We start from the raw sequence: 27,427 nt of genomic DNA on the forward strand, positions 1-27,427 counted from the left end.
CATTCTTAATCCTCCCTCACCCCTCCAATATGACGCCTATAGTCTGGAATTATAGAAGTAGCAGGGTGCTACTGGGGGGTTATAAAACATTTTAATTATATTGTTTTAAGATTTTTAACTTTGTAGTATGTTCTATTTCGGATGTAAATTGCACTAGCTGAGATGGGGTGATTAATCAAATTTAATCAATCACCATCATCATCTAAATCCAGAATGTGGGACCTTCTGGCCCAACTGCACCAATCAACCCACACTGCTCCTCCCACAACCCTACATTTCTATAAACCCAAACACTATAATCAGAATTATACTATAAACATAATTTAATCTGAACACAGTAGACATTGTATTTTGATATACACATTTCAGAATAAACTCAACATTTTAAACAATCTAATTAATGCTTCTAGCTATTTAAACAAACTGAGGCTGGGGTGAAATTAACATACAGCTATCTGCAGCAAGATTATGGAGAAGAAATGCATAGGTTATACTAAATTCAGGTACCACAGTGGGATTATTTCACTTATTATATCATCACTTTTGTCACTTATTTGTATTAAAGAGCAGAGAATATGTCCTCTACCTTTTGCAGCTGCTCAAAAATATAAGACAGGGTCCTGGGAATGATGCCTCGATCACTGTAACGTTCTGCTCCCCCAGTAATGGTAAATGTCTTGCCACTTCCTGTCTGTCCATAGGCAAATATAGTGCCATTATAGCCAGCTAGAGCACTAAAATGGAGGAATATACAGCAGAAAATTCGTTATATGTTAACCATGGATAACTAATATAAATTTGCAAACATTTACTTTGTAATTATGCAGCCATAGAAAACTTTGTTGACATGAATGAGCATTGCATGTTTTAGATGAAAAGGTTTCTCAAACCAACAACATACAACATTGTGACACACACTGTAATTAAACATTAGGCACTCTTGTGAACTTTAATATGCAAGCCTAAGAGCTGTTTTTTCCAATAATATTACTAACCTGCAGCAGTCACTCAGCTCAGATACTTGTGAAATGCCATGTCTTAATAAGATGATGGACAAAAGAGGGTGGAAGAAAGAGGACAAGATAGAAAGAGACCACTGTCGTGGCAAAAAAAAAGCACTTCATAAGGTAAACAAACAGAAATCAGTAAATCTGTGCCTACCAATAGCCACAGTCTTCCAACATAATTTGCTGAATGACAAGGACACTTCAAAGAGGAAATGAGCTGTTTCTGCCTACTAAGCCAGTAACTTGAAGTTTGGCAGAAGCCAGATCAAATGTGAAAGCTAAGCAAGAAACATGAAGAACAAATATACTTGGAGGATTGTGTAGGAATAAGCCAGTATGGTGTAGTAGTTGAACAACCATTGAAAATGTACACTTGCTTCTCCACAGAGGTTTTGTTACATTGGAGTTGGCTTTTGGGAAGTATCCACATCAGGGGTAGCCAAACTTGCTTACCGTAAGAGCCACACAAGATGAACATCAGATGTGGGAGGGAGGGAAGGAAGGAAGGAAGGAAGGAAGGAAGGAAGGAAGGAAGGAAGGAAGGAAGGAAGGAAGGAAGGAAGGAAGGAAGGAAGGAAGGAAGGAAGGAAGGAAGGGAGGGAGGGTAGAATGTAGATTCAGATCTGTATTAGAGTATGCACAGAGTGCCAAGCACATTGCACTAACTTTAATTATGTAGCCTGTCTTAACACTCAGGAATCAGTGTCACTTGAATGGCCAAAAGTATATTGCAAAGCATTTTACAGTATTGACAGAGGATAGAAGACTTTGTTCCTGAAAATATAAACATCTTCACTGACAGTCATATTCCTTCACTGAAAAGTATACAATTTTCCCACCACCAGAAAAAGGCCTCTTGACTTGGAGGTCAGAACAACCCCACACAGCAGAGATTTTGCTTATTGACATATTCTCTGGAACCAAGCCAAACAATCTAGACAAAGGACCTAAACAACACCCCTTGGCTATCCGCACATTCTCAGATGACCACCATGACCACAGAGTTCCGCCCAGATGCAAGATGCCCAGAAGGCAGCGATTCAGGGTACATATCAAAAGAACTTCAAAGAAGCTACTTCATCCTGGGTAATCTCCTATCTCCCAGAATAGAGACAGGTTTCTTTGAACCAATAAACTGAGCTAAAAGTCCAAAAGTGAGAACTTTGTAACCAATCAACTAGACTTGCTTTGTTATCAAAATTGTATAAATATGTTATGTTTTGAAAAGGAGAGCTGAGAAAAAATGCAGGAAGAATGTTGGTATAGAGAGAGAGAGTTGTTTTTCCTCCTGCTATCGATGGCAATAAAAGAATCTCTGGATCTGTTGAGTCTCTTAAATGGGCTGGGGACTCAACCCTTGGCACTGATGGTGTGTGCAACGGAAGGAAGGAAGGAAGGAAGGAAGGAAGGAAGGAAGGAAGGAAGGAAGGAAGGAAGGAAGGAAGGAAGGAAGGAAGGAAGGAAGGAAGGAAGGAAGGAAGATAGTAGAGAGAGAGATGGGAAGAAAGCAACTTTAACTTTAAATGCATTTTCCAAGCCACCAGCTGGCTTGGCTTGGAGATGTGATTTAAAATGAGAATGCCTTCTCCAAGTTGGCCAAGGGGGAGGGGTCTTTGAGAGCCACGCAATATGGCCGGCACTGGGACTTTTGCCACCCTCAGCAAGGCTCCATCCCTGCCCCAGTGGGGGAGTGCCCCCAGCATCCACCCAAATGTGACCAGTTTGCTCCTCCCCCTGGCTGCTTGACCTCCCCATGGTGTGGGGAAGCCCAGCAGGGCAGATTGTCACATTTGCGCAGACGGCTGCAGAGGGGAAAGCCAAGCCCCGTTTTTTCTTGGCTTTAAGGGGTCGGAAAACTTCCCAGATCCCTTAAAGCAAAAAACCAAAAAAAAAAAAACCCACTCGGCAAGTTCCGTGGGTGCTGCAGAACTGCAGACGTGAGTCCGAGGCTCCAGATGGTGCATGTAGGGAGGGGACGCCCGACCCCACACACCTGCTGGCAGCTGGTGCCCTAGGCGATTGCCTAGTTTGCCTACTCCCATGTGCCAGGCCTGTGATAGAGCCACATGCAACTCCTGAGCCACAGTTTGGCCACCCCTGATTCACATTCTATCATCCCCTGCTTGTTCACTTTCCAGGTTTCCCCTGATTTGCTGCAATTATTCCTAGGATGGGGTTGTTACACTTTCTGGAAAGATTACAGTCAAAGTACATTTGCAATTTGTGGGGATTTTTTTCCAGTCCTGCCAATATCAATGGCATTTTATTTCCCCAGTTGCTACCATTTCTCCACACTATTGGATCTTTCCCCTTGCTGTAGTGTAATATCTGCTACAGAGATAACATTATACTGATCTGTCACTGTGTTCAACTAGTTCGTCTGAATTCACAGCGTTCATTCCCCTTTATATCTCTTCGGGGGGGGGGGGGGAAGGTTAGAGACATTTTTGTTAATGAAAGCTAGAAATTCAGAACTAACTAACTATGACAACAGACACAAATGAAATTTATTCCCACTATGGACATTTTATGCTAGTTTTTCTGTGCAGACGTTTCCCATAGGATATACTATCTCTAGACCATCCAGCACAGTGATCCCCAACCTTTTTGGCCCCAGGGTTGGCTTGCCAATCACAGCCCCAGGACTGGCAGGGTGGGGGCACCCAATTCGGCGTCTCCCCCACGTCATTTCCTCCTCCCTCCTTCACCCCCTGTACAGCCTCGCTGCCTCCTCCCATTCTTCTCCTAGTTCCTCCTCCCTCCTTAGCCCCCCCCCGTGCACAGCCTCACCGCCTCCTCCTCCTCCCATTTTCCTCCCCTGTTTCCTTCCTCTGCAGCCGCCGTCCACACAGCCTCCCTGCCTCCCCCCCCTCCATTTTCCTCCTTTGCCATTGCTGTTGTCCACGCAGCCTTGTCGCCTCCGCCCCTCCATTTTCCTCCTTCACCATCACTGTCGGCACAGCATCGTCTCCCTCCCCCCCCCATTTTCACCATTTTAAGGTTGGGGAAGGAGCCTTCCCTTCTCCGACCTTAAAATGGTGAAAACGGGGGGAAGAGGAGGCTGCACAGCCCATCTCAAACAGGCCACAGCCCAGTATCGGTCCCCAGCCCGGGGGTTGAGGACCCCTGATCTAGCAGACCATTTAGTGTTGTTCTCAAAGTATATCCATAAACCAGCTTTTTCCTCTTATTCTAGAAAGAGCAATAAAAGCGAGAGACAGAGCTGTGCACATAACACAGTTGTAATCTGCAAAAATGTATCTCAAATACCTTTTCACCATAAAGCTATCAGCAACTTATAAGAATATGAATTGAAATATTGATAATCAAAAAAGAATTATTCTCCAGATAAGATTTATTCTGCTTCAAAAAACAATTCTTTTGGATTGCTCAGGTCAAAGACCTAAAACATGGTTATGTAAAAGAAAATAATAAGAAGCATTTATGTGTACTCTGTTTATGAGTAAAGTTATAAATAAATCAAGCTAAGAAAAGCAAAACTTTCCTCCTTTCAAAGGAAGGGGCCATGTGTAGGTCAGCTACTATTCTGGTGCCATGAGAGAGGCAAAGGGTCTCCAACTCATTTATCTGGAAGCCTAAGCAGTTGCCAGATGGCTCAGTATAATCTACAATAGCAAAATGTCAAAGAAATGCACACAATGAGATGCCAAAGAAAGCCAGCATCTGCTCACTAGAAAAATAGCAAAGTTTTCTGAAACATTCATTTTCTGCCTGGTTATTAGGCAGACATTCCACCTTAGTTTGCAAGGTATCATTTTTATCTACTGTGTCAAAAACAATTAGAGTAAAACAGATGTGTCAACTTTTAGTGTTAGTTTAACATCCCTTTCTGCACATTGTGGTATTGCAATGAAACCGGGGGGGGGGGGGTGTTGATTATTGTTCTGATATCCATTCAATTTTCATCTTATGTACAAATCACCTCTCCCTCAGCCTTGGCACTATAATTGTTGAAGAAAAGAAGGCAACTTTCCCCATCCTTGAAGTTGAGGCCTGAAGAACTCTTACTGAACTGACAGCTATACAAAATTTTACAAAAGCACATCCTTATGGTATCAAATAATAATGCCAACAAATCTCCCTATCTTCTAAGCCTTAGATTTCAATTTCAGAATTCACCCATCTCAATAGCACCTTGAAAGTCTCTGCAGTGTCACCATGTTGGGCTGGGCCAGGATACTTGAGTCTTGAAAGAGGAAAGGTGTTCAGGTCACTCAGCTCTTCTTTCTCTCCCCCCACTTTCCTTTCCAATCAGCTAGGCACAGAGGGAGCAAGGTTTATATTGTGATGCAAGAATTAAAGATAGTGGCTAAATGTAAAAACTGTGTCATAATAGATGATTTTAACTACCCACAGATTGATTGAGTCAATATGAACTTTTTCACACAGCCTATGTATTCCGGTATGGAAGCTGGTCAGTTACTGAACAGTAACGGGTTTCTGCTGGCATTTCAGACAGACCCGACTCAGTAACTGACTGCTACCGGAATACTGTCACCTTTTCACACAGTCCCGCGGCTGTCCCGGTAGTGAGGCATGCCTGAGTCATTACTAACAAAGAGCAGCTTCTTCCAGTTTTCAACCCCTCCTTCCAGGTTGAAATCGGTATGGGGCACTGTGTGAATTGTCCAGTATCTAATCCGGGAGCAGTTTTTGTGCCCTTTTTCGCCCACCGCACACTATCTCCGGCTTTTTTGGGGGGGAACATTGGGCTAAGATTGCTATAGCGCTATAGCGACATATCACAACAGCATCACCATAGGGATGCCTGGGTTCCATTAAGATGCCAGAGATCGCCGCCACTGAAACTTGGTAACTTATCTCAATGGAGCCTAGCCATCTCTATGGTGGTGCTGTTGTGATATGTTGCTATAGCGCAATAGCAATCTTTGCCCGACGTTCCAAAAAAAAAAAATAAGCCGGAGATCGCAAAACGGCTGGCAAAAACGGCTGGCGCTGGTGGAAGCGAGATAAAAGCGGAACAGTGTGAAATGGCTTGCTTCAATCACGGAACCCTACCGGGGGGAAAAACGTGTCTGAAAACTCCCATCCCTGCCTCAGATTATTGCAAGGCGGCACAATACCGACTCCCTTCCGGTTTCCACCAGTAAGTGTGAAAAGGCCCTATGTGTTCTGGTTGGGACTTCTGGGAGAGGAAAATGTCGAGCTGAGCTGTTTCCCACAACGGCAGCAGGCTGGAACTTCTGTTCAGGGTAGTGGAAGGCAAATTAATGCCTACTGCCTACTTTTGTCAGTTAGAGATTAGTCCAAGATATGCACAAGAAACTTTGAGGAGATTTACCTTGGCTAAAAGGGAGTCCCGGGGAGGGGGGCTCCTTTGAGGCTTTGAGGGGTCTTCGGAGAAGAGTTGCATTTTCATCATCTGCAGAAGTTCTCAGAGTCATTTATTTGACATAAGCTTGACAGAATCCTAACCTTCTTGGACTTTGTTAAACATCTAAAGCTACGCAAGAACAGTGTGAATCTGGATAACCGGTAGAGAAGGTACAGATGATTATCTTTCATTCCGGGACTATTTGCAGTTAAACAGAATAAACTCAGAAGGTGGGAAATAGAAATCTAGTAAGCTTGGAAAAAGAAGGCAGGAAGAGGTGAAATTTGGACTTTGTAAATTTAAAGGACTGTGCTAAAAAGTGGAAAGGAATTTATTGCTTGGTCTACTTGTGGTTTTGAAAAAAGAGCACCATCGTCACAGACCTGCTGTCAAGTCTGATGTTTCAATAACGAGTTCTTGTTGATAAAAGTTTCAAGTTTATTGTAACATATTGCAAGACTGGTCGACAGAGATTGAGAGAACTGGCGAGCATATACAGAGGGCAAACATTTAAGGTACAGATCAGAGGAACTCCTACCGGGGGGGGTATTCTTAAGCGAGCACATTTACACCTCGTTGTTACTTTATCGTTCTCAGGCCTGGCTGGCCTTGGGCGCTTCCTTGGTACCCATTATCTCTGAGAAGGCACAGTAATCTTTTTCTCATAGCTAGTTGCAGAGCTTTGCTACATAACAAAGGGAAGGAGGGGGGTAGGGAGAGGTTGAGCTAGCAGCACTTGAATACAGTATGGTTTTTACCCAGGAGTCATTTCCTGAACCAAAGTTTGAACCAGAGTTTAGATCTATACTACTAAAGCATAACTCAGACTTGACACCTGCAGCATATGCAATCAACACAGGAAGTACGTCAAGCATCGTGAGATCTCCTTACCAGTGGAAACGCGATTTGGTGGCAAGTAAAGCAGGAAGTAGAGGAAGAAAAGCTTACTCTAGGATTATAACACCATTGAGAAACATTGGCGGCCATTGCTGGGAGGTTAAAATTAAAGTATTCAGGACATTAAAAATTGTTGGAATTGATTGAGATGATAAGAAGACATATTGGACATATTGTTTGTAATGGACTTTAGAAACCTTTAAAAGAAATAGGGGAAAAAGTTGCAGAGAGCAGCAAAAAGTTGTGATCACCATTTTGAAGAATTTAAAAATTTTAAAAATTAATATTTTGGTCTGGGAAGCTCTGAGGGCGGCAAAATTAGGCTTGTTGTAAAAAGCAAGCCCTAATCTTTTGAACTGGATAGTTCAAGTTCAAGTTGGTGAGATCAAAATTTTCGGTGTTTTTAAATGTCAGAACACAAGCAAGGCCATACAAGGGCCACTTCATTGGAGAAAATGCAAGACCAATTAGAGGGAATGGAGGCTAGAATGATGAAAGGTATGAAAGAGATAACTGCATCAAAAAAAAAGAAATTATAGAAGAAATTAAAAAAGATATGGAAGATCTCAGGAAGGAGAGGAAACATCTAAAAAAGTGCAGGAGGTAGAACGGAGAATAAAAATACATGACTACACCTCATTGAAAATACAAGAAAAAGTGGCAATCCATGACTGCAAATTGATGGAAACTCAGATATGTCTGAGAGGAGTACCTGAAAAGGAAGATGGTGACTTGAAAGAGTATATAATAAAAATAATTGAATTTTTAAAGGAAGATCCTGAAGAGACTAAAAATATGTATAACTATATGTATAGAGTGAATTCACTCTATGCCAAGAAAAATAATCTACCAAGAGATGTTGTTATAAGATAAATGACAAAAGAAATGGTGGGAAAGATCATGAGTAAAAACTTTGAAAAGACATTGATAGTGGGAGGCAGCAGAGTAAGGATCATGAAGGAGTTGCCAAGGCAAGTGATAAATGATAGAAGAACATATTAAAAAAGGACAGAAAAACTATGGGACAAAGAAATGAGGTTTAGGTGGATAATACCTGAAGGTTTGAGCTTTGAACTTCAGGGGAAAAGAATCACAATCACAAATGCACAGGAATTGCGTAGTTTTTATGAAGAAAATAAAGAATTTGCACCATGATGGATTACAAATTATTGTCTTGGAATGTAAAAGGACTAAATTCACCACAAAAAAGAAGGGCAACGTTTCATTGGATTAAAAAACAAAATTGTAATATAGTTTGTTTACAAGAAGTGCATATTAAACAAAAGGATTACAATTTTTTATGGAATAAGCAATTGGGGTTAGAATTTTTTTCATTGGCTGAACAGAAGAAAAGGGGAGTGATTTTTTATATCAAACAAGAATTGGAGCCAAAATTAGTGTTCAAAGACAAAACTGGAAGATTTGTAGCAGTAGAAATAATATTAAATGCAAAGAAAACGTTGTTATTGGGATTGTATGCGCCTAATGGTGGAAAGGATTTTTTTTAAAGACATTACGCAACAACGATGAACTGATGTATGACCAAATTTTGATAATGGGAGATTTTAACGGAACAATTAAGAACTCTTTGGATAGATCGGGGGGGGGGGGGGGGAATGATAACAAAGAAAAAAATTGTCAAAGTCCTTTTTTGAATTGGTCAAACAAGAAAAATTGGAGGATAAATGGAGAAAATGTAACCCTGAGGTGCGGGATTATATCTTTTTTTCAGCAAGACATAAAACTTTTTTCAGAATTGACATGTTGTGGGGCACTAAAAATTTAGGTCTTATAAAAAAGGAAAAATAGAGATTTTACCTAAAATTGGGGCTGATCATAACCCAATAATGTGGATTACAAAATTGTCTAAGAAGTTGAGAAGATGGAGATTGAATGAAGATTTACTACAGAATAAAGAAATAGTGACATACCTAGAAAATGAAACTGAAGCTTTCTTTCAAGTGAATGATAAAGAGGATATGGAATTTCAGATGGTTTGGGATGCCTATAAAGCAGTAATGAGAGGATTATTGATTACCTTGAATAATAAAGATAAGAGAGCAAAAGAAAAACAGCTGTTGGATATTCAGAATGAAATAAAGAAAAAAGAAGGAGTTGAGGAAAAGGCCAGGGAAAAAGAAAATTATAAGGGAAATTACAATATTACAAACGCAAATGAGACATTTGTTAAATAATGAATTGGAATGGAATTTGAAAAGACTGCAGCAGAAATCTTTTGAGAGAGCAAATAAACCTGGAAAGTATTTGGCTTGGCAACTGAAGAAAAAAAGAGAAAATAAAATTAATAAAATTGTGGTAGATGGAAGAGAGGTGGTTAGTCAGGAGGGAATAAAAAGAGAATTTTTTAAGTATTACGCCAAGTTGTTTAAAGGTGTTAAAATAAAGAAAGAAAAGATGGATGAGTATCTACAAAAGATAAAAATAGAACCCTTAACAGAAAACATGCGAAAAATTTTGAATGATCCAATTGAAAAAAAATTGAAATTTAGGCTGCAATTAATGCAATGAAAAATGGAAAGGCACCTGGGCCAGATGGATATACAGCTAAATATTTTAAAACCTTTAAAGATGAGTTAACATCGAAATTGCAGAAGTTGATGAATATGGTAAGAGTAAAAGGGAAAATACCAAACACATGGAAGGAAGCTGTTATTTCGTTGATACCAAAAGAAGATAGAGATGTCACGAATGTAAAAAATTACAGACCAATTTCGTTATTAAATAATTATAAAATATATATACAAGAATCTTGGCAGAACGGCTTAAACAATATTTGATAAATTTTATAAAGGAAGATCAAGCGGGGTTTCTTCCCAAAAGGCAAATAAGAAACAATATTAGAACTGTTGTAAATATTGTAGATTATGAAAGACATCCAGAAAAGGAAGTAACATTATTCTTTGTGGATGCAGAGAAAGCATTTGACAATTTAAACTAGGACTTTATGTTTGCAGTAATGAAGAAGATGGAGTTGGGAGAAAGCTTTATTAGAATGATAAAAGCAATATACACTGAACAATGTGCAAGGCTATGTATAAACGCAGATCTTACAGAAGATATGATAATTAGTAAAGGAACAAGACAAGATTGTCGGCTTTCCCCATTGTTGTTTATAATGACTCTTGAAATATTACTGATGCAGATTCAAGAAAATAAAGAAATAGAAGGATTAAAAATAAAAGGATTTACTTACAAATATAGAGCATTTGCAGATGATATGTTTATAAATGAAAACCCCATACAAGTTACACCCTTGTTGTTAGCTAAAATACAAGAATATGGGGAGTCGGCAGGACTTTGTATTAATAAAGAAAAATCAAAATCTCTATGCAAAAATATGCAATTAAATAAGCAACAAGTATTACAGAGATTAATGGGCTGTGAAGTTACCTCCAAGGTAAAATATTTGGATGTTGCGATAACAATGAAGAATATTGATCTATTAAAAAACAATTATGAGAAGCTATGGCGTAAAATGGATGAAGATATGCTAAAATGGAACAAACTTAATTTCTCATTGCTGGGTAGATTTGCTGCAATTAAAATGAATATCCTACCAAGAATTATGTATTTGTTTCAAACTATTCCCATTGTGAAAGAAAGTAAACAATTTGATAAATGGCAAAGGAAAATTTCAGAATTTGTGTAGGCTGGGAAGAAACCAAGGATTAAAATGAAAGTTCTGACAGATGCAAAAGAGAGAGGTGGATTTCAACTACTGAATTTAAAATTATATTTGGAAGCAATTTGTTTGGTGTGGATAAAAGAATGGATAACGCTGTTAAACAAAAAGCTCTTAGTGTTGGAAGGTCACGGACATAAATTTGGCTGGCACGCGTATTTGCATTATGGAAAAAAGAAGATGGACAGTTTTTTCTCTCACCGTTATATAAGAAATAACTTATTAAATACATGGATGAAGTACAAGAAATATGGGGATGAGAGAAAACCATTATGGATAGTGCCGGCTGAAATAATAAAAATAACAGCTGAAATAGGTGAAGAAAAGTGGTTGTCATATAATCAATTATTAAAAATACAAAGTGGCAAAGTAGAATTGAAAACTGCTGAAGAGTTGAACAATAAATACGATTGGTTCCAAATGCAACAAATAAAGAGCTTGGTGGATAATGATATCAAAACTGAAGGGATAAGAAAAGGACAAACAGAAATATATAAATTATTGTTAAAATGGTCTACGGAAGATGAAGTAGTGAAATCTCAAATGATTCAGTGGGCAATTAATGTAAATAAAGAAATACAGATGGAAACTTGGGAATATTTGTGGAAAAATTCTATGAAGCTTTCGACGTGTCATAGTATTAAAGAGAACTGTTTTAAAATGATGTACAGATGGTACATGACTCCTAAAAATTGGCAAAGATGAATAAGATGCCAGATAGATGTTAGAAATGTAAAAAAAAATGAAGGATCTTTCTACCATACGTGGTGGACTTGTGAAAGAGCGAAAAATTATTGGCAGATGATTCAGCAAGAAATTACTAAAAATTTGGGATATGAATTTAAGAAAGTTGCAGAGACTTCTCTCCTGGGATTACAAATGGAAAAAATTCCAAAAGAAGATAGGACTGTAATTTGGTACTTGCTTTCAGCTGCTAGGACATTATATGCACAGTTGTGGAAGCAAGAAAAAATACCAGAGAAGTGGGATTGGATCATAAAAGTTATGACATGGAGTGAAATGGACAAATTAACAAGAACACTAAGAGACTATGATTTAGAAATTTTTAAGAAGAAATGGAAAAAGTTCAGAAGATATGTAGAAAAAGAGTGGAAAGTAAAAGGACATCAGACAATTTCTGATAATGATTAAGTTTTAGAAGAAGAAGAATATAAGTTTTTGTTTTAATAGTTAAGGGTATCTTTAAATATTAGCATTTTAAGTAAAAAACACCGGCGGGGGTCAAGTAATGGGGGGAGGGGGGAGTAGAAAGTAATATATGGGATAGATAAAAAAAAGTTATTAAGATTTAAGAAATAATTTTGTTACCATATGTTACTAATAAAATGGTTTTAAACAAAATATGTGTTCTGGTCGGGAGAAAGAGATTGAGTTTCTAGACACTCTCAATGACTGTGCTATGGAGCAGATGGTCACAGATCCTACCAGGGGTGGGGCGATCCTGGATTTGGTCCTAAGTAATGCCCAAGACCTGGTCAGAGATGTAAAAGTGATTGCACCATTTGGGAGCAGCAACCATAATGTTATTGATTTCACCATTTGTATAAACAGGGAGTTGCCCCAAAAGACCAACACAACCACTTTTAACTTTAAAAGGGGTAAATTCTCTGACATGAGGAGGCATGTGAAGAGGAAACTGAAAGGAAAGTTAAATAGGGTCAAAACTCTTGGGGAAGCTTGGAGGCTATTTAAAGCTACAATCCTAGAAGCTCAGATAAAATACATACCACAAGTTAGGAAAGGCACAAATAGGTATTTTTAAAAAAGCCTGCATGGTTAACAAATAAAGCAATGAAAGCTGTAAAAGGTAAGAAGGATTCCTTTAAGCTATGGAAAGCTAGTCCAAGTGAAGTTAATAAAAGGGAACATGAGCTGTGGCAAATCAAATGCAAGACTGTGATCAGGCAGGCAAAAAGGGACTATGTGGACTAACAATAAAAATTTCTTCAAATACATTAGAAGCAGAAAACCAGCCAGAGAGCCTGTGGGGCCCTTGGATGACCAAGGGGTAAAGGATTACTGAAGGAAGATAGGGAAATGGCTGAGAAGCTGAATGCATTTTTGCCTCCATTTTCGCTGTGGAAGATGAGAAGTGTTTGCCCACTCCAGAAGTTGATGGGGTGATGGGGTGTGAACTGGCAGAGACTGACCAAGAGAGAGATCTTGGGGTCGTGGTAGATAAATCACTGAAAATGTCAAGATAGTGTACGATTGCAATAAAAAAGGCCAATGCCATGTTGGGAATTATTAGGAAGGGAATTGAAAACAATTGAGAGCCAGTTTGGTGTAGTGGTTAAGTGTGCGGACTCTTATCTGGGAGAACCGGGTTTGATTCCCCACTCCTCCACTTGCACCTGCTGGAATGGCCTTGGGTCAGCCATAGCTCTGGCAGAGGTTGTCCTTGAAAGGGCAGCTGCTGTGAGAGCTCTCTCCAGCCCCACCCACCTCACAGGGTGTCTGTTGTGGGGGAGGAAGGTAAAGGAGATTGTGAGCCGCTCTGAGACTCTTCGGAGTGGAGGGCGGGATATAAATCCAATATCATCTTCTTCTTCAAATCAGCCAGTATCATAATGCCCCTGTATAAATCGATGGTGCGGCCTCATTTGGAGTACGGTGTCCAATTCTGGTCGCCACACCTCAAAAAAGATATTAGAGCATTGGAAAAAGTGCAGAAAAGGGCAACTAGAATGATTAAAGGTTTGGAACACTTTCCCTATGAAGAAAGGTTAAAACACTTGGGGCTCTTTAGCTTGGAGAAACATTGATTGTGGGGTGGCATGATAGAGGTTTACAAGATTATGCATGGGATAGAGAAAGTAGAGAAAGAAGTACTTTTCTCCCTTTCTCACAATACGAGAACTCGTGGACATTCAATGAAATTGCTGAGCAGTCAGGTTAGAACTGATAAAAGGAAGTACTTCTTCACCCAAAGGATGATTAACATGTGGAATTCACTGCCACAGGAGGTGGTGGTGGCTACAAGCATAGAAAGCTTCAAGAGGGGATTGGATAAGCATATGGAGCAGAGGTCCATCAGTGGCTACTAGCCACTCTCTGTCTGTCTGGGGCAGTGATGCTCTGTATTCTTGGTGCTTGGGGGGGGGGGCACAGTGGGAGGGCTTCTAGTCCCACTGGTGGACCTCCTGATGGTGCTTGGTTTTTTTGACCACTGTCTGACAAAGAGTATTGGATTGGATGGGTCACTGGCCTGATCCAACATGGCTTCTCTTGGCCTAAGTCCCTGGCCTTTACAAAGCAGGCACAATTGGCTGTGCCCACATCATCACATGTCCCTGCTTCCTGTGTGATTAACCCTGCACAAGAAAGCAAAGGGAGATGACAGCTGCTGGTTGGGTGCAACCTTTATTATGACTAGCCCTGAGGAGTCTGCCTTGCTGAGTTGCCCCAACACTAGATCCAGCAACTCCACAAGCCCTCCTTGCATGTGGCCTTTTTGCCAACAGTAGGTGGGATTGTGTTGGGCCTGGAGCTGTGCCTTCCAATATCCACTGATCACTTTTAGATTTGTCTGCTCTCCTGCTTCTCTCACAGAGCTACTCAAGGAACAGAGGACATTTGATGACTGTGTTAAGAGATGCCAGTGTTGTCTGCTCCATATCCTGGACTCCTAGTAAGTTCACGGCTGCACATGGAAGCACTTTAGAATTGTCTCCTACTAGGTCTGCCTGATTTACCTGAGACACCTAAAACCTATCACATTCCTACAAGCCATATACATTAGAACAGGGCTGCTTTCCCCTAGTATCTCTCTAGACACCACCAATCTGGAACATGCAAAACCCCAGAACAGAGTCAGTCTCTTTCACACAAATACATTTCAAGCATTCATGTAGCCTGGAACTTAACTGGAAGAAAAACTAACAATATCAGGAAAAATGGTTGTGTACAAGAAAAAGAGAACCAAGTAACCAGAGTATCCTGGTCGCATTTGACAATAGGAACTACATATTAAGCTGTCATAAAAAGGAATTAGAAACCAGAATTTTTTCTCTAACACCCTTGAGCTGATAAACTGGTCACTGTTAATTCCCTTTGGTATTTCAAACAAAACACACTCAAGACTCATAATCTGAGAGAGACCCTGCTGAAACAAATTGCAGCAAACTTTTTTATTACAAAACTTTATGTAGAGAACTTCACAAATGTATGCCAGGCTAAGCTGTTGATGGCAGGGCCACTGAGCTGGAGGTACTTAGGGGACAATTTCCAGGACACAAGTCACCAGAGAGCCCCTGAAGGATGCATTATACTGCATCCAGCCAAATGCCTTTCCATATATTTTACTTTTAATGCAGATCCTGCTGCAGCAACCAGGAGCACAATAAAGTCTGAGCACAGAAAAAGGCACTCTGGCTACTGGCTAGACTTGCATTTCTTCATGACTGAAACAAATTTGCCTACCAAATCATGCTAAGCCCATCAACCAAAGCAGTATTGGAGCAGGACAAGCTAGCACAGCTGATAGCTACTACAGTCATTGTACATTAATGTACATTAACATTAAATTTATTTTCATGCAAGATCAGAAATCAGAATCAAAGTCATCAGCAAACATTTACATTGGTTCTATTGTAAAAGAAATCCCAACTTCAAGTATAGGCTAATGAGGTCTGAACTTGCTGAGAGAAGGAAAAAATCTTGGAGTTGTAGTGGATAATTCAATGCAGGTCAAACCAGTGTGCTGCAGCAGTGGAAAAGGCAAATTCTATGTTACAGACTGTTAAGAAAGGGACTGAGAATAAAATGGCAGATATTGTAATGCCCCTGTATAGCTTGATGGTGTGACCTCATTGTGGTGAGGCTCCTCCCCCTCCTCATCCCTGGGCTGGGGGGAAGAAGTGAGAGCTTCCTTTGCCCAGTTCCCTTGACTGCATGGGAGAGATACAAAGAAAGCACCTTTAAGACAATGTTTTATTCAAGATATGAGCTTTTTGTTTGTTTGTGTGGTTTGCTGCCTTATTATGCCAGAGCACTCCTGGGTGAAACTGGGTTCCCTTTTCATGCCTTCATGATCCAATCTTTCTCAGTAGGAAAGCAATGTGATCTACTTTGATGAGAAATAAGAACCAGCCAGTGAGTGTGGCTGAGTGTGTGTCCAGACCAAATCCACCCAGCACATTTCCTAAGCTTAATAATAATAATAATACTTTTTAATTTATATCCCGCCCTCCCCGCCGAAGCAGGCTCAGGGCGGCTCACATAACAAAATACTGCATTACAGTAGTACAATAATAAAACAAAATAAAATACCCCAATTTACAATTATTTCTCAGTTCAACATTAAAACATCAATAAAACAAGAATTTAAAACCACAGATTACTTTGGTGCTACGAATATAGCATAGCTTGCGTAGCGATGGTATAATAATTCCACATTAAAAAGCCAGCTGGAAGAGGACGGTCTTGCAGGCCCGGCAGAACTGGTTAAGGTCCCGCAAGGCCCGTACCTCTTCTGGCAACTGGTTCCACCAGCAGGGAGCTGTAACCGAGAAGGTCCTCTCTGGGGACCTGAATATTAGAGACACATAACAGGTTGCTTAAAAGCTCTGTTATTACGTGTTGTCTACCATGAAGATAACCTAGTTTAGGGTTCTATTTCCCTTCATTTTTGGCACTGTAACTTCCATAATCATTCTAGGGTTGTTTTTTAAACATAAAGCATTATTTTCTTATAAGTTATGTCTGCAAGAAATGGAGACCCTTAGCTTCTGTTACAAATAGTATGAGGGATGTGTCTTGAAATATCCTGGGCTAGGATATTTCTATGTTTTTCACTTTTGGCCATGGAACCCCCACAGCCATCCAGAAGCTAGTAGCTAATTTTGAGTCTCCTAGCTTTATTATACGATGCGTTATGTCTGCCATAGATGAATGGACAGATGGACAAACAGGCCAATTCTTGTAACAGCAGGCCAAGTGATTTGTTTTGTTGACCAAAGCCATATGGGGGTGCAGGCAGAATCTTTGCCTGGGGGCCCATGGTGGCTGTCAGCAGTCTGATTAATCGACTGAATAAAAGATTACTCATTGTCTCCCCCCCCCCCGCCCGCCCACTTCTGGAGAGAAATATTCCTTCAGTTAAAACCTCCTAAAGATTTAGAGAACATAGGAGCAGAGCTTGTTCTGTACTGTGCCTAGGTAAGTTACCTTAAGTATATCTGAAACAGTTAAATATATACAGATTCATCCTAAACAGGGTTACACTCTTCTAAGCCAATTGATTTTAGTGGATTTTATTTTAATGAACTTAGAAGGGCATAACACTTTGTGAGGCAAGAGGATACCCTGATTCCTTGCCCATGGATTAACATGAAGTTTAGCTGGCCTGCTCTGGTTTGCAGGTGTCCATAACTGGGCTTTGAATCACAAAGTTGGAAGGGACCTTCAGGGTCATCTAGTCAAATCTCCTGCACAATGCAGGAAACTCACAAATACCTCCCATCCCACCCACACCCAGTGACCCCTGCTCCATGCTTAGAAGATAGCAAAAACACCCCAAAACAAAACCCTCCAGGATCCCTGGCCTGGAGAAAAATTGATGACTAACCTCAAAGTGACGAACAGCAATTCCCTGAGAGAACATGAAAACAAAGTACTAATGCAACCCTTCCTGCCCTCCTTCTCATGATCTGCCTAAATTCATTGAATCAGCATTGCTGTCAGATGGCCATCTAGCCTCTGTTTAAAAACCTCCAAAGAAGGAGAACCCACCACCTCCCAAGGAAGTATGTTCCACTGAGGAACTGCTCTGTCAGGAAGTTCTTCCTAATGTTCAGTTGAAAACTCTTTTGATTTAATTTCAACCTGTTGGTTTTGGTCTGACCTTCCAGGGCAACAAAAGACAACTCCGCACTATCCTCTATATGACAGCTCTTTAAGTACTGGAAGATGGTGATCATATCACCTCTCAGTCATCTCCTCTCCAGGTTAAACATACTGAGCTCCTTCAGCCTTTCCTCATAGGGCTTGGTCTCAAGACCCTTCACCATCTTCATTTACCTCCTCTGGACATGTTCCAGCTTGTTTGTATCCTTCTTAAATTGTGGTACCCAAAACTGAGTACAATACTCTAGGTGAGGTCTAACCAGAATAGAGTGAAGTAATACCTTCCCTGCCTATGCCATCCTTATCTCTTTCAAGGCTGGATTCAAGAATGTAGTAATTGGCTAATCATGGGAACCTGTGTTCACTTTTGTAACTGAATGGGAGGAGGGAAGCAGGAGCGGATGTCATCATATTCTGGAGCAGTGGCCCCCAAGCTTTTGGCACCAGGGACTGGTTTTGTGGAAGACAATTTTTCCACGGACTGGTGGGGGTGGGGGTGCTGGGAGTTTTGCTGTCCCAGGCTGCTCCCACCCCCTCCCTGCCCTCCCATGGGGGTCTTTAAATGAGAGATAGGTGAAGGTCACTACCGCACTGCCCCTTCCACCTGCCTGGGACTTCGGCGACTGAAAGAGGTGGTGCTTCAGAGTGAGTCTGTGCTGCTTCTTTTATCCACCTGGGACTCAGACGGGCAAAAGGGGCAGTGCAGCATCTCTGCCTCATTCCGCGGCCCAGTTGCTAATAGGCCACGGACCGGTACTGGTCCATGGCTCTGGGGTTCTGACTATATCAAGTCTCACTGCAATGGCCTGTGACATAGAAAACATTTAAGCCTCTAATTTTGATAGTCTAAAAAGTGTGTGGTCTAATACCAGGTATTGAAATATTAGATAGAAAAATTAGCTTTTCTTATTTTCTTGCTACAGGATTGTAGAGATTGTGTTGCCCAATGATATCCTACTTCTTCAAGTATTTAAGAAACCTTCATATATTTCACCAAAGTCTGGCTTCTTGTGTGTAGATAACCTTGAGGGCCCATAGGTTTGAGCATTGGAAAAGGCTGATCCTGTTTTATATTGTATTCCGCCCAGAGTCTGTCTTGGCAGGATGGGTGGATAGAAATCCCAGAAATAATAAAATAAAAAACAACGCATACACTAGCTTTTCTTTAGGGAAAACAATCTGGTAAAGAAACTGTAATCTAGTCTAGAGTATTTTGATAATATCCAATCCATCATAGATGCTCAATGAAATTTGACAAATGGCAGGCAAGTTTAAGTCTCAAGTCCCACTGTTTAGGATTAAATGAGGGTAAATTTTCTTTTTCTTCTCCCTTTGGAGAAGATTTGCACTTAAATATGTTCTCATTCAAAGATAAAAATCTGTTTAACAAAAATAAACAAAATGTCTCAGCATTACTTTTTTTACGCAGATATGCAGCATAAAACCAATTTAGCAAAGGGTTCCCCCCTCCCATTTCATAGTTATATCCATTTAAATACTTCTAACAGCACTGATTTTTTTTCTAGGACCAAACCCATACAGGATACATCCATTCCTGTAGAAATTTATGACAATTGGCCTCAAAAGAGAGATGTGACATTTCTTGTTTAATTTGAACTGTTTAACACTATGTAAACTTGTAAAAGTAAAACAATTTTTGATTGAAATGTTATATACCAAGTGTTTGGTAAAATGCCAGACATCATATTATAATCTATATGTAACTTTAATAGAAGGAAAGTATGTAATTTATGTCAAAATGAATCTTAAGATATTGTGTGCTATAATAGCAATTTAATAGAAAGTTAACAGATTCTTACACAAGTCCAGATCTGTGCTCCACAGCTGGAAGACTTTTAAAGAGAGACTTTAATTGCTGCAGTTCTGATACATAATTTTTTACCAAATTTAAATAGAAAGCAAACTTAAAGCATGCTAAACAAAATCCTATAATCATGGCAAACTGGCATTCAAAAAGGGTGTTATTTTCTTCACCCACCATCCTGCAAATAGATCCTACAGATCTCTGTGTCAAGTCACCCACATTAATAGGAATAAAGATGTGATGCATGCTTATCTGTTACAAAGCCTCACCACCACCCACCATATGGACCAAAAGATATAAAAAGATAAAGAAAGATCATTCCTTCCAGTACATAATTGTTTCTCAACCACTGGCCGTTTCCCAGTCAACTTCTTACCGGCTCCCAAGTTGGGGAGGTGTATTATTTTAATCTGAGAGGCCCAGCTACAGTCCATATTCAAGATCATTCATATTCCCATTTAACAGAAATGGTAACTAATGTGAGTTGTTCTCCTAAACAGAGCGTATCATATGCACCTATCACTGCAGGGACTGGATACTTCCAATTCAACAATTAAATCATGAAGCAAGCTTTTGGGGAAGAGCTGGATGGTCCCCAACCTCTAACCTCCATTTTTATGCAGCCAGCCACTCAGTGCTAGAATGCCTTGTATATTCTACTCAGCCTAGGCACGCCAAGAAAAAGGTTATCTATAGCAAGGCCTAGAACATGAAGCAGTATTAAGATGGTACCAGCTGCAACTGGCACTAAGGTTCTGGATTGCTAGTTTTTGCTGTGATGGCCACTAGCAGCACTCACTTACTATGAGGGCCACTGCTTGCTGAATTGAACTGCTTGCTGGATCTGAACTGCTTCAGCTACATTTCTTGTGGCCTCACCAGAAGCCCATTTGCATAGCTGCCATGCAGGACAAAATGCAGCAAGAAAAGCAGTTTGCAATTTAGAGCTCATTCATACCATACAAATCCTTGAGGACAACATGAAGACTTTGGATACACATACACTGAAGGTTCTGTGCATCCCAAACACTTGGATACACGTGGAGGAGCTTCAACCTAACCCTTCCTCTCTTCCAAAACAGCTCCAGGGAACATCTATTTGCTCTGTGGCAAAAAAAACTACATGTAATGATGGCTGCACATAAGTTTCCCAAAGAAATAGTCCCCAGGGCCATTGCAGGTCAGGAAAACCCTCTTCAGCTTGAGAGAGGAAGCTGAAGTCCCTTCTCCACACACATCAGGGTCTTGTTCCAAATTGGGCCTGCATACTCTTGGGAATCACAGAATTCCCAACACAAATCTAATTCAAAGTCCTCATAGCAGTGACAAGGACTTTGTGAATGAGTCCTTAGTGACTGGTATAGCAATATTTTGACAATATCACAGGTTTTCTTGCTGATCATGCATGTATTCCTGTATTTGTGAGCTCATGCCAGATTCAACTATTGATCAACTCTGTTTGCATAAGGTTTTTCTTTTATCTTTGACAGCTAATTTTAAAAAGTTACATAAATACTAGATTTATTACCTTTTAATAAAGCATTTAGCCTTCTGATCTTGCTTTAGAAGATGTACTTTTAGGTGCAACTGTGATTATTTCATCAATAGTTAAGAATAAACCATTTATCTAGATGAAAACCACATATGTAAGTTAGAAAAGATCTAGCATAAGATTGCTATTTTTCTATGTAAATGCACTGATGTAATAAATAAATTAGATTTCTCTGGATGGAACTCTCAGAAGAGATTAGGGGAGATTTCTGTGTTTGTCAGGGACTTGGGTTTATACAAAAACTCCTAAAAGGAGTTTAGGTCAATAATCCAAAACCTAGTTTGCTTTAAATTTTACTTACCCTAATATGGTAGAGAAATCATAGGAGCTTTGATAGTTCTTGCACTTGTTTTTGCAGTACCTGTAGAGTTAATTTTCACATACTTGTATTTTCCAACAAATTATCTAATAAAGAGAACTATTTTTTTTCAGTAAAAGATAATCATTGGTTGAAGGTTTTTGTCTGGTTTTCTGGTATTAATTCAAAGAACAGAACTCACAATTAATTAATTTGTACTATCAAAAAATTAAAGGTTGCAAACAAATTTCAATATGATAGATCCCGGAGGTATTTGGAGCTAATGGTTTTAAAAGATTAATTCCTAGAAAGGTAATTAGTCCACATTCTCTATCTGGAAGCAAGAATAAATTATCTTGTACTTGCTACACTGGCTGTACAGAAATTGGTTCTCTAAGACTACTTGACTCCCAAAATAGTTGACACTTGCCTCCTTATGTAAAAGTAGGAATACACATTGTTTCCTGCCCTAGGACTTCAACCAGGTATCCCCCCATGCCCCAAAGGAGCTCAAGCAGCATACATGATTTCCCCTTCCCATTTTAACCTGTCACGGTACATTATGCTAAAAAAAGAGCAAATGGTCTGTTAAATACTGGGTTTGATTCACAAGGAGGCACATAGCATAGTGATCAGCTCACTTTATTGTGATTACAGCATAACGAGTAAGAACTGAACTCACTGGCAAGGGCCAATGAAGCCAACTATGTACACATTGGGTTCCCGCACTGGCATGACATAGGCTTGTTTCAACCAGCAGGGGGACCCGTGATTGGTCTGGGAAGTGCAGAGACTAGGATCCTGCTTCCTTTGTTATGAGAGTTCCAAGTTCAGTCCATCGGCTCCAATGGGCCACCGCAGGAGCGCTTGGGTGCACAAAACCCTGGACACAATATGGTCCAAGATCCATCACAGTACAATCCTACACAGAATTACTCCAGTCTAATGTCATTCATTTCAATATGTCTCCTCATGAGCAGATAGCTAGCCAGGCTTGAGAGCATCAGCAGGAGTAGGTAGCCAGGCTTGAGAGCTTCAACGAAAGCTGGCAGCTGAAGCAGGAACTGCTTGCACCTCATGGACCAGTTCATTCAGCAACACAGCCTCCCCAAACCTCAGTTTAATTAGTCTGAGAAGTAATCAGGCTCAACTGCCCTGCTGGCAGGTGTTGAGCTCCTGCAGCTGCACTATACTTAGGCCGGGATCCTGTGAAGTATTACCTGTTCTCATTGCCTGGCACTGGGATGGGTTTGCAAGCAACCAGTTGAGCACTTCACCTCCTTTAGGCCACCTCGGCTTGAGCCTTCTGCTGTCACCATTCCTGCAGAGTGAGAACATCCCCTGTGGAGCTATGGACTGCATGGCTGAGGCTTGCCTCTAATCCTGCCTGGAATTTATTTCAGTGAGGTCTCCCTTGCAGGCTGTCACAGGAGGGCCTCTGGCTCTGCTGGAACATTGGCAGCAGGCACCTCCGCAGTGCTGGGCCATCACTGGTCTCTCTGGTCCTCCTCAGTCTCTTTGCCTGAGGACCTGGAGACAAAGTCACGGGGGGCTGGGCAGAGGACGTCATGTCATACTTAAATTGAAGCAACTCTGCACAGGATTGCACTGTTAGTGAATTTCATGACAGAGTGGGGATTTGAGCTTCAGTCTCTTCTAATCACTCTAATCACTATACCACACTGCCTCTGCCTCAAGTTTTGATTTTATGGAGTACAGGAATATTGCATTTATTATTCATTTATGGTTAATGCTTCAAATTTCAAGTTGCAGTTCACTTAAAGGAAGTAGCATCTGAAACGCACCCTATTTCAATATCAGATTTCAGTCTTAAATTGCTCAATATCTTAGAGTACGTGCATAAGAATAAAAATTCCCAGGGACCAACAGGGGCCCAGGGACAATCCTGGACCCCTGAAATTTCTTTCTTTTTTTTGGGGGGGGGGGGGAGGGGGGACCCACCAACAAGAAAAGGGTATGGAAGGATGTGGCAATGATACCATAAAAAGAACTTGCTGCCAGTCCACTTTTCCAAGGTAGGAGTTTTCATCCTGTCAGTTTTCAAGGCACCCATTCCAAGACTTTGATAATCAAACTGGATAACTGTAATATACCCTTGAGATGCATTAAAGATCAATCTGGCTTTTCCACCTTAATTTGTGCATTCCAAAGAAGATAAATGTGTCTTACAGTTACTGTGGTTATGCATTCTTCAAAGTAAGGTACAATAACACAAAACTTTACAAACCTCAACAGTAAATCTTTTGGTTAGAATATATAAAACAGAGTACACTACTCCAGATTAGAACATGCTGTTCCAGATGCTGTATAAACATAAAACTAAATGACAATTCTTGTGCCAAAGAATTTATGGTCTCAAATAGCAGAAGCATTAAATGATCTAACACAGGAAAACTGACAATATCTTCCTTTTCAGTATTCAGGTAGCATAAATGGGTTTTAAAAGGCTTCTTTTGGTACAGCCACAGTGTTGGAAAACATTCTGTCTGACAGTTAGATTGCCCAGCAACCTACTACACCAGAAAAAAGCACCTACATGTCCAGAATCAACATGCTGCAGCTGCACTCAATCGAGTCATAGAGGATGGAAAATGCGACATGCTACACCACAGCTGAACGGCTAGAACAATGAACAAAGAATAATGGCAATAGCCATTCTTTGTGGGAGAAGGCAAAGAATGGTAATACACATTCTTCTACACAAAAACATACATAATAAAAGCAAAAATAAAATCATGTAATATTTATCTAAAATGTAGTTCATTAAATGTAGATGCCTAGTAAAAACCTACTGGGTTCTATTCAAGGCGTGGGGTGGAACTTTAAGTTGCTGCTTGCAGAAAGAATTCTCATACAAGTGAATTTCCACTGCACAATGATTTGGGTCCAATACACTGCAATTTTAAAGCAACAGTGCAGATGTAACACTCCCGCCTTTAAAAAAAAGTTGTTTAATCAGAAGCCCTATTGAGTTAAATGAGGTTTACATGCTAGTAAGTGTGCTTAGAATTCAGCTCCAATCTCCTAACCATAGTTAGAAGAATGGAAGGATACCATAGGGTACCCTAATTCCCTTTTGCCCTCACACATCTGAATTCCATCTTTCCTTCCACAGTTTCCTTTAATCATAGTTTAGTGTGCATATTAATGCCAAATAATTATTAATATGCCCTCATAAACCAGAGTATGAAACCAGGATACAAAGTTGGTTTGCAAACCCTGGTTACTGCTCATGCTGAAAGACAAAAATAAAAAAATTATTTAAATCTTCATCCTGCCAGCAAGGCACTGGAAACTTCTAGTTAGCATCAAATGTGTTCTTTGCTCTTATTGTTTCAACAGATTTATTCTGTTGCAATATCAAATTTAGTTTTCATGTAATCATATGACAAGCAACTTTAAAATGCTGATGAAAAACTTCACTGGTGTTTTCTGTTGTATTACTTTTCTGGAAACACATCAGTGAGACTGATTACTCTCTACTTACAGCTTTACTTTTCCCTTCAAGAATATGTCCAATTCAGCTTCCAGAAGCAATCATCTGCCAAAACAGCATGTTGGCCTTTGGTTTTTTTAAGGTAACAAAAACATTATTATGAATCATGATTCTAAAATAGTAATAATTAAATTAATTTAACACAATATAAAGGAATTTTGGCATACTAAATTACAGAGTGAAATATATATAACTGCAGCTGAAGGACTACTAAATGAAGAGCACTTTAGAATATGAACACAGTTCGAAGTGTACATTCTGGAAATGTACACAGACAGGAGTTGCTGGTTTTTAACATATACTTACAAAGCACACTTACAGTGCAATCCTAAACAATGCTACACCTTTCTAAGTTCTTTAAAATCAACAGGCTTATAAAAATATCACTTTGCTAAATAATAAACCATGTTGCAATATAACTGCAATTACCAGCAAGCAAAAACATCCTGTATTTTGAAGACAAAAAATAGAACAAAAGTGTTACTTAACTATTTGGAAACAAGCATAAGTTCAGAACAAAGGGGTAAATTACAACATAGTTTAGAAAGAACATAAACATAAGAAGAGGTCCTGTTGCTGGCTGTGGATTTGGCAATTTAATACACATATTTTGTTATTTCTCCAAAACATTGTGTAAAACCATATTGGGGAAAAAGAAACAAGTAAAAATAGGATCCACATACAACTTAATAAGAAAAATTTAATGCTGTCAGTTAAAAGCTGAACTGAGGGATTCAGCTCACCTGCTGATTATGACATAGGGGTCCATCCAGTCCCAGTAACAGCGCAGGACCACACATGGAGGATGTTCCCTTCATCTTTTTTTATTTCCACCTTTATTTTTGTGCGTACATGTACAGATATATAAATGGCTATTGTGAGAAAAGGGGAGCTTCAACATGCCTCCTACATCTGTCCAACTTCTTGCCTCTAGCAGTTATTTATTCTTCACAGGAGAAGTGTCAAAAAATAAATAAGAACCCACCACGCTGTGCCCATGCTCCTTAGCAGGATTATCATGTGCGAATCATCACTGTAGTACTTCTTACATGACAAAAGGTATCCCATCCATATTAATCAACAGAGATACTCCAGACTACCAAATTATCACATTCCATCTTTACCACAAAATAAATGTGCCTGCCCCAGTCAAGCTTATAATCTAGATCAGGCTGCTACCAATTTTTTTTTAGTTGTTAAAAAGACCAACTGAAAACTTAACTATTACATTCCTCCTTCAGATTCTGCAAATGTACACTTTTTAGGTGCAGTGTTAGGTCTGACAACATGTATTGTATAATTATAGTTCTACTGCTAGATGTACCAACTTTATTTTGGGAGTGACCACTCCTGGCTCCTGAACCACTGACTAGAGAACAGAGTGGTTCCCAAGGATATGAAGCTGGCTATCCCAGTACAGGCAACAGCATGCTGGAAGGAAAGCACAAAATGATATTTCTTTGACAGATTATTTGGCAGAGAAAGACAGCTTAGGAAGACGGGCATTTCTGAAAAAAATATTTTTTGGTAAAACTAGAAAACTTCTAAAAGAAGTATCATTATAGATTACACACAGACCACAGGGTTAATCAAACAAGAAAACTTTTATTTATTATATGAACAAAACACTGAGAAAAATAAAGTACAAGGAATAAAACTTCACTTCCATTGCACTTTGGAACTTTGGTCCTATTCCTACAACTTGGATCCTTCAATTACAAATTTACTATTTTCACCCTGTCACAAGCCTTCTACATAGTTCCAGTCAGTCAGAAAACCTGTTTTCACCTCAGTGCCCAAGCTGTCAACTGCTCTCTGCTGCTAACCCCTGTCATTTTTCAATTGCTTCCTTTAATTTAAAGTCTTACAGTCTCAGTATTCTGTCAGCTCTTATTAGCTATTAATTGGGAGAGACTGAGCCTAGCCTGTTTAGGGTTGCCAGTCCCAACTCAGGAAATACCTGTGAACTTTGGGGGTGAAGCCTGGAGATTTTCCCACTCCCTAAAATAAATAAATAAAAATACAGCAGTGCCATTCCCCTGAATACAGTCTTCATTTCCTCATCCTCTTTTTTGGCCTCAAAGGGTTTCCCAGCAGCTGCACTTCCACAAAATGAAAGTGCAATTTTCATACCACCACAACTCCCCTGTCAGGCTTTGGCAGCATTTCCAAACATGGCTTTATTAAGGGACACCCACACACTCACAAAGCAGCCTTTGTGCTTTCCCAAACACAGTTTGCAAGTCCACACTTTTGTAATCTCACTGAGACAATGGTATAAATCGCTTTACTCAGAGGAGTTGCTGAATGTAACAATCTGCTGTATTTCAACCAACTTCTTCAGACTAACAGAGAAAACCAAAATTAAGGAAGCAGTCTAGGGGATGGATTTTTCCTCCATCTCA

The 27,427-nt window shown here is 39.9% G+C and overlaps 1 protein-coding gene across 1 annotated transcript in view; it reads right to left on the reverse strand.

Annotated features, from left to right (window-relative positions):
* Window positions 1–27,427, reverse strand: part of KIF6 (kinesin family member 6) — a 410,723-nt gene that overhangs the window by 377,912 nt on the left and 5,384 nt on the right. Inside the window, exon 4 of the mRNA XM_060245036.1 lies at window positions 587–734. Coding sequence (XP_060101019.1) covers window positions 587–734 — 148 coding nt within the window. The remainder of the gene's footprint in view (window positions 1–586; window positions 735–27,427) is intronic.

Source organism: Heteronotia binoei, chromosome 1 (genome assembly GCF_032191835.1).
Source record: "Heteronotia binoei isolate CCM8104 ecotype False Entrance Well chromosome 1, APGP_CSIRO_Hbin_v1, whole genome shotgun sequence".
NCBI lineage: Eukaryota > Metazoa > Chordata > Lepidosauria > Squamata > Gekkonidae > Heteronotia > Heteronotia binoei.